The 8,921-nt window shown below is 38.9% G+C and overlaps 1 protein-coding gene across 2 annotated transcripts in view; it reads right to left on the reverse strand.

Moving 5' to 3' along the window:
* Nucleotides 1-8,921, reverse strand: part of RBKS (ribokinase) — a 77,611-nt gene that overhangs the window by 29,374 nt on the left and 39,316 nt on the right. For both annotated transcript variants that reach the window (XM_007470860.1, XM_007470861.1), the window contains exons 6-7: nucleotides 8,652-8,743; nucleotides 3,328-3,516 (exon numbers count right to left, since the gene is read on the reverse strand). In XM_007470860.1, the coding sequence (XP_007470922.1) occupies nucleotides 3,328-3,516; nucleotides 8,652-8,743 (281 nt within the window). The remainder of the gene's footprint in view (nucleotides 1-3,327; nucleotides 3,517-8,651; nucleotides 8,744-8,921) is intronic.

Consider the following 8,921-nt stretch of genomic DNA (forward strand, 5'->3'; position numbering starts at 1 on the left):
ATGAGCATTTAATTCTCTTATCTTCCCCTATGTGCACACAAATACACACTCACTTTACCTTTCCATTTTCACAGTATGATTATAATCTCTGTTTTTGGTTAAATCAATAATTGGCACTTACATTGTTATGACTATGCATTCATAGCCATGTGGTGTACAAAATTTATATTTACTTAACCATACTTTTCCCCCTTAGATTCCAGATGACCTAGAGGAAAAAATTTGCTTTTTAAAAAATTTCCTCAGTTTTCTACTGAGTAGAAATATTAATAATATTAATTAATTAATATGAATTACTACTTCATCCTCAAATTCTACAAGAGCTAAAAATCTTTATGCATATATTCAAACACACTGGATATCTGGATATTCCACTATTTCTTTCTTTTTCCTTTTTTCTTTTTTGTTTCTGGGAGACATTCCTTCCAAAGCCCGCCATGCTCCTGCTCTAATCTGAGCTGACTGGGCACAGGCTTCCTGCATAGCTATTGTCCTGGAACTTTCCTTCATCGTCACTGACTTCTCTCTTAAGTTGCATCACCTGTTTCCTGGATCGCATATCTTCCTGTCTTAGTTTTATCCCAGTTTACAATAGCATATCTTCCAGTAGCTTCTTTATTCCTCTATTCCTCCATTACCGTCTTGTTTTTGTTAAATATTTTCTAGTGTACCATTTTAATTGTCTTGTTTCTTTTAGGTGGTTTTTTTTTTTTTTGGTTCTTTTCTTAGTGATTGCACTGGTGATTCCAATTAACACCTTAATCTAGTTTAGATTAATACTAACTTAATTTCAATAGCATACAAAGTTGTTTATGGATGCTTTCATGCTACCACGGTAGAGCTGAGTATTTGTAGCAGAGCATGTATGCATATGGCCTGTAAAGCCTAAAACTTTACCATCTGGCCCTTTACAGAAAAAACCTGCTGATCCCGATCCAGCGTCCTGATCTTCCCGATCCCATTTTCTCTCTCCTGCCTCCAAGCATTAAGCAATCTGTTCTCTCTGAACTCTCACTGTGTTTCACCTTTCCTGAAACCTAGAAATTAACTGCAAGTGCTAAGGAACCAAATGAAAGAGCACAAAACTGTATCAGCAAAGTGTGAAGACCTCCTTGGTGCACATCGCTGTACATAAGATGCTCAAAGTTATAATCCGTCATGATCTGTGAAATCCAATCCTTCAACATGAAATTATTGAGGATTATTACTACTGATTCAAATTTGAACAGTTCCAAAGCCAGTTTCTCCATCATTTAATCCTATGCCCAAGCAGTGCATTTCTACATGAGTGTTCTGTGGTGGGCATGGGTGGTTTTACTCTGATCAGTATCCATTTCCCATCCTCTTATGAGAGTTCTTTGATTTTTATTTGACACTGGGGATGGGGACATGATGTGAGGCACAGTGTGAGTAGAGTGCTGCCAGGGACCATCACCTGGAGGGCACCTGTCTGAGCTCAAAGCCCACCAAAAGGCAAGCAGAGCTGACAGGGAGAGGGTGAGCAAGTGAGTCTTCATGACACGGTTTAGCTTCTGCATTCTGCCGTACCTTCGAACCTTCCACTTATGTGCACCAAATAAATCCCTTGTTCTGTGTAAGCCGTTTGAGTTGTGTTACTGGTGCTTATGAGCAAAAGGAGTCGTGACTGACACAGACTTTGAAAGCAGAGGCTGAGCCACTTCTGGGCAGTCACAGAGGTCCAATAGCTTCATGAGGACCCTTCGTTTTGTTTTTAGCAAAAGAAGAACAAACTCTTCTGCTTTAGTTCAGGACCTGGAATAGTTTTAGTCTAATGCAGGATTGACTTCAGAACTAATAAGGAATCTCAAATTCAGGTTACTGTCCTTGACAAAACAGAAAAACTAATGGTTTCAGAAATAAGTAAATATGATGAGAATAACATCGCCAAGTATAGTTTATCAAATTCCTGATAAAACACATTTTAAAAGGCAATCAGGGGCTTCCCTGGTGGTGCAGTGGTTAAGAATCTGCCTGCCAATGCAGGGAACACGTGTTCGAGCCCTGGGCCAGGAAGATCCCACATGCCATGGAGCAACTAAACCTGTGTGCCACAAGTACTGAAGCCCATGCGCCTAGAGCGCGTACTTCACAACAAGAGAAGCCACCGCAGCGAGAAGCCCACGCACTGCAACGAAGAGCAGCCCCCTGCTCGCCTCAACTAGGGTAAGCCTGCATGCAGCAACGGAGACCCAACGCAGCCAAAATAAATAAGTAAGTAAGTAACTTTAAAAAAAAAAAAGACACACACACACACACACACACACACAAAGGCAATCAGGATGTAATTTCATGTAATAAAGCATTCCTTGCACTTATCTATTTCAATGCATATTGTTAACTAAAACTTCATCAGATGCCCTTAGGCTTCTTTTTTTGATAAATGACCCACATTTTAAAGTCTTTTCTAAGCAAAGAAATAAACAAACATATTTTATAAATAATAATATGTCAGTTTCTTATAGGTAAAAACCCTAAAATTTTTATTCTTCCTCAACTCTAATTTCTTGTCCTTGACGTTTACTTACTTTTCTAGTCTAGGCCATAAGCAAATAATTTTTATTTCCCCAGCTTTAGAGGAACCCTGAGCCTTTTTCTAACTTGTTTCCTTTTCATCCCTGCTCTTTAGCCGTGACTTGTCCACTTAACCTCCTTGTCCTTAACATAGCACCTCACACAAGTGTCTTAGTTTTGAACCTCCAGCTCTGCTACTTCCTTGCTTTAGGATCTAGAGCAAGTTTCTAAATCTGTAAAATGAGGATAATAATAGTACCTGCCTCATATGGTTGTTGTAAAGATTAAATGAGAGGTATGTGAAAGAGACACAGTAAGCACGTAGTAATGCTATTATTACTACAATACAATAACCAGTGGTCCTTGTGATTTCATTCCACACAAGAGGCTTGTAAGACTCGGCGATGTGTTTATTGTTTAAAATCTAGGCCCCATGAGGGCAGAGACTTTGTCTTGTTCATCACTATATATATGCACCTAATATATGACTGGCATATAATAGGTATTTAATAAATACTTATTGAATGAATGAATGAATGTAGGTAATATGGGTATAATTTTACTGATATTCCAATTTTATGGATGAGAAAACTGACTCAGAGAGGTTAAGTGACTTGTATAAAGTCCTACAGTCGGTTAGAAAAGGTTAAGATACAGTTCTGCCTGATTGTCCGCTTCCCTTAGAGAGACCTCTAAGGGCCTCTACCGCGTGATCCAAAAATTCAGCTGCAGTATCTTAGTTACTAAATGACGATTTTCAAGGGATAAAAAGGATTCTGAAATTGAAAAACCTACCGTAGTATCCACAGCCTTGACGTTCTCTGTGGGAATGTGCTTTGGGACAGGTTCTTTCCGTGACAGCACCACACATCCTTCAGCACCTAAGGTGATGATTACAACCTGGCAGCCCCTTTCCATGAGCACCAACGTAGCCTTCCCAGCATCCGAGGGGCTACTGACCTCAAGGCTGGTCAGAATCTCAGCCTGAAATACATACAAAGAGAAAAGAAACTGTGGTGAGAATAAGTAACTGGGTCTGCTTCTAGATTAGATCTGTTTTTCTAGGTGATGTCTCCTTTCTTTTTCTTAACAATCAATGCAGTGGGGAACTTTGGTAGATACTGGCTCAGGAAAATAAATAAAATAAAACAATAATAACAATCACAACAAAAAAGCTATAAAAGACATTCTTGGGACAACTGGGGAAATTTGAATGTGGCCTGAATATCAGATGACAGCATAGAATTACTGATAATTTTCCTAGGTGTGATAATGGTATTGTGGTTCCTCTTAGGAGATGCAAGCTGAAGTATTTAGGGGTGAGGGATCATGCCTGCAACTTTCAAATAATTCAACCAAAACAAAAATAAATACAGGGGAGAGGGGAAGCCAGTGCAGCAAAATGTTAAAGCTTTTTTGTTGGAGAGGATATGAGTATTCACTGTATTGCCCATTCAGCTTTTCCTTATTTGTGATGATTTTCATAGTAAAGAGTTAGGAGGAACAAAGAGAGTTTTACAAAAGAAATAAGGGAAGTGGGGAGGGCGGAAAAGAAGAAAGGAAGGGGCCACTGCCAATGATTTTTGGTATAAATCATACCCATAAATTTCACACCTAAATTCTTTTAGGCTTCTCTTGGGCCAAAATGCCTTTTGCATATTACTAGTTTGCAGACCACTCATTTCTTTTGTTTGTTTTGCTTGAGCAAATGGAAGCAGAGTAGGAGAGGCTCTGATATACAGCAGAAAAAGCAATGTGCTGATGTTCAGAGACCTCCACTACTCACTAACTCTGGAAACTTCCCCAAGTCACATAAAGTCTGTAAAATGTAGGGCTTGGACAGGATCAGTAGTTTCCTCTTAGAATATAAAAAATCCTCTGGATGAAGTAGGGGTGAGGGGCTGCAGCCCTGCTTCCTCATCCCCCAGGTACCCGCCCAGCATCTCCAGGGAACCTTTATGGTTCTGGGATTGGCAGCTGAAAATTCACTGGACTAGATGAATTATATGATACTTTTTGACTTAGAAAGCTTATAACCAAATTTTGTCTTTTCTCTATTACATTTTAATCATATACTATCTCTTTCTAAGAATGGGTATATCCCTTCCTGTGCTTGCTCTGAATGTGCCCAGACTAACCCTCCTTGGTGCCTGTAAATCATCCCACAGTGTCTGCTCATTCTTGGTGTCAGTATTGCCAGGAGAATGTGTTTCATTAACTTGACCATGTACCCCCCAGCCCCCCCTTACCATCTTTTCCATAGACCCTTTCTTTCAGTCTGTGTGGGTTATACTGTGAGGCCACTTTCTTTTTTCTTTTTATAAGTTTTGCATTGATCTTCATTACTGGGATATTTGTGTTGAGTTGGATAGTTTATTTTCAGAAATATCGATTTCTTCTGGTTTTTAAAAACGTTTTAAACAGCTATTCTTTAATGAAAAATCTTGAACATGAAAAATAATGCACAACACTCAGGTACCTACCAGCCACCATTAATACATTTTACTTTATTAAATTTTACTTTATTTGCTTCCAATATTTTTCTTTAAATAAGTTAAATGATATCTTCCATATATATTATTTAGCATTGTACTTTTCACCTTAAATTTTAAAATTTGTGTTGATATATGTAGCTTTCTAAAAAAAACTGCACTGTATTCCATACTGCAGATATATGCTACAGTTTAAACAAAATCTGTTTTCTTTTTCATGGACACTTTGGTTTTTTCCATTTTCCCCTTTTACAAGCATGCAATCCTTTTTCCTCTGGCTGTTTAAAAATATTTTTATCTTTATTAAACCCCTTGATTTTATGCAGTTCCACTAAAATGTATGTTAGCAGAAAGTTATATTTATTTATCTTATGCGGTACTTTTAACACACTTCTGATCTTTTGAGAGCTCATGCCTTTGCTCAGTTCTAGAAAAAGCCTTGCAGTTTTCCCTCTAACATAGCGTCTCTTCAGTTCCCTCCATTCTCTTCTTCCTTCATTCCAATTTGACACATGCTGAAGCCTCTCAAGCTGCTAACTTCCTCTTTAACAGTTAAAACTATTTTTCTTTCCATGCTTTTTTTCTAGGTGAATTGAATTTTCTACCTCCAGGTGAATTGATCAAGATTCTCTTTCAGTTCGTGTCTGATGTTTATCTTTCTAATGAGTGCTTTAAAAATTTTTCAATGACTATTTTTCATTTTCAGGACTTCTAATTGGTTGGTTTTCATATTCACAGACTGTTGCTTTGATTCTGTTTTTCTTTCACAATTTCTTCTCCTTTTTTAAAGAATGAGAATCTTAATCATACTTAAAGTCTTTTTGCATTGTTTTACTATTTGAATTTCATCTTGGGCAAATTTCTCTTCAGATTGTTGATTTTGCTGGATCTCTAGCAGCAGTACATTTCTTCATCTGCAGGCTCACTCTGCTCGCAGTGAGTTGGAGAGTCTGCACATTTCACTCCAATCAGGTTTATCCCTGCCTCTCTAGTGGTTTTACAGCTGCATTCACTAGGTCCCCAAGGGTCTCTAAACCAGAGCCAGGTGTTAGGTCGGCAACAGAGAGTTCCTGTTCTGGGGGGTATTGGCACTAACTGCCAATCCAGTCACTAAGTCATCAGTTGGCTTGGTTTTCCTCCTGATCAGAGCCAGTCTCTCTGTCCTCCTGTCTCTGCAGGTTGGGAGCTTTCTATATGTTGTAGCCTCAAGCAGCAGGCATAGCAGCTTCTTCCACTCTTTTTCCTTAGCAGGGAAGCCTTAGCCCAGCATCTCTGGTTTCTAGCCTGGGCACTGCTCCAGTCTCCCATGAGTGGCACACTTTCAGTGCCCATTACCCATAGGAGGCAAACTTCCACACACCTATGCCAGCTTCTGGGACTGGAGTACAGCACACCCAAGGCTGAATCTCTGTGATTCTGTTCCATTTCTGATCTGTGGAGTTATTTATCTTGTTTTTGAGCTTGTGAGTATATTTTCATTGTCTCTTTTTGTATTTATATATCAATGGTTTGTGTGTGGCACAGAGGGAGTATCTTAAAGCATGAATTTACATTGTTATCATGATTAGAAGTCATCTATGAGAATGTTAAGCTTTAAAAAAATTTCTTTTTTCTATTAAGTTTTTTAAAATTAATTTTTATTGGAGTATAGTTGATTCACAATGCTGTGTTAGTTTCTGCTGTACAGCAAAGTGAATCAGCCACACATATACATATATCCACTATGTTTTAGATTCTATTCCCATATAGGTCATCACAGAGTATTGAATAGAGTTCCCTTTGAGATCAATTTCCTTAAAGACCAGAGTTCATTCGTTTATTCATTCATTCAATAAGCATTTACTAGGTGCCAACTCTGTGCCGAGTACAATATAACAGATGATAATTTCTAAAGATAACTATCAACATATTATCACATCATACATGCTCTTTTCACACTGTGACAATGACAACCTTCTATTGAGAGGTGGGGTACCAGGGTGGACTTTCCTACGTCAATCAATAGGATGGGCCAGAAGAGATGCTGTGTGACTTCCAAAGCTAAGTCATAAAAGCCGCCATGTCTTCTGCCAGGCTCTTGTGCTCTCTCTCCCTCACCCCTTCTCAGGACACTGTATCTTGTTGGAACCCAGCTTCTATATTGTGAGGAAGCCCAGGCCACAAGCAGAAGCCAGGTGTAAGTGTTCTGGCCAATGGCCAGCATCAACGAGCAAGCACGTGAGTGAAAGAAGGTTCAGATGATTCCAGTCTTTGAGACTTCCAGCTGAGACCCCAGATATCATAGAGGAGAAACAAGCCATACTGTGTCCTGTCTCAATTCCTGATGCACAGATACCATGACAGACAATAAATAATTCCTGTTGTTGTAAGCTACTAGATTTGGGGGTAATTTATTATACAGCGATAGATAGCCATTGGGATACAATAGTGAATAAGAGATGTCTGTTCTTTCCCAGGAGAAGACAGAAGTATTGAACAGGCAGTCCAAGCTGTGATGAGTGTTTGAAGAATCATTAGAGATGCTCTGTAAGTATCTAGCAGGGAAATCTAAGCCAGTTTGGCAGTTGAGGGTAATCTAACTTCTTATTGTGAAATGGTCACTCTCTCCAACAATTCCTTTTTCCTAGCACAATGCCTGGCCATGGTGGTTGCTCAAAAATATTGCATAACCTATTGTGGCTTCTTAAAATTAGCTTCCTTGTTGCAGTCTTCTTTCTTATTTCCTTTATGTTCTGAGAGATGAAGTTAATAAAAAGGCAGGTCAGGAAATCCTAGAAAACTTCATTCAGCCTTTACACCAAATGAAAAACTAATAGTTCGTTAATTATAAACTTTCTTTCTCTGTATGTTGCATTGTGTAGTCTGTCTTGCCTCCCAATGTTGGAGGAGAGTGCTGGTCTAATACTGTTCGGCCTATAAGAGGGAAAATATTGAAATTTTTTCCTGAAGTGCTTTAGAATGGCACGATATGAATATATTGATAGAGATTTTATGCAGATATATACATTATGACCCTCAGGTTGACTGAGATGGTGCTCCCCTAACAGAGCTTCCCATGGCATCAATGGAGAACCTCTGTCTGTCCACCAGTGCAATCACAGGGTCTTCACAACAGATTGCAAATGCTCCAGTGTTGTACATTAGTTAGCACTGCTTGATAAAATATAGGACTCTCAGTTAAAGTTGACTTTCAGATAAACAACAAATAATTTTATGGTATGTTTAGTATATTATTCCTTATTTACCTGAAATTCAAGTTTAACTGGGCATCCTGTATTTTTGTTTGCTATCTCTGGCAACTCTAATACTAACAGTAATTAGTCCATAGAATATGGAATGATTAAAAAAGAAAACAGAAACTAATAGTATGAGGGCAGGGTGGGGACTAAAATTAGCTGAGGTTTGATAAATGCCCAATTATGGGTATGACTCAGGGAATCCTTTTTCTTCTAGGACTCACTAGTTTCCTTTTCTCTACATCCCAGTCATCCAAAAAAATCTGTTTTCATTATGCCCAAGAATTCACATGCAATCAAGTTGATGAGGTAAGTCCTAATTCTTTGCTTTATCCACGTACATGAAAGTCTTTTGGTTTCTCAAGGAATGAGCAAAACTTTCCATCCTTACCTCACTTTCATTGCAGCAGAACACATCTGAGAGAGTGTAGAACTGGGGGTCTAGGTCAGCAATGGCAGGCGCTGGGTTGAACAGTGTTTTTACTACAAAGGAGTGAAAAAGGGGTTCAGTGGTTATCGTTTTTAACATGGTGCATTTATGGACATTGAGTAAGGGAAATCCCCAAGTACAACCATTTTCCCCATTAGATTAAAAATCAAGGCTTCCCTGGTGGCGCAGTGGTTGAGAGTCCGCCTGCCGATGCAGGGGACACGGGTTCGT

This window comes from Lipotes vexillifer, unplaced genomic scaffold, assembly GCF_000442215.2.
Source record: "Lipotes vexillifer unplaced genomic scaffold, Lipotes_vexillifer_v1.1 scaffold717, whole genome shotgun sequence".
Lineage (NCBI taxonomy): Eukaryota > Metazoa > Chordata > Mammalia > Artiodactyla > Lipotidae > Lipotes > Lipotes vexillifer.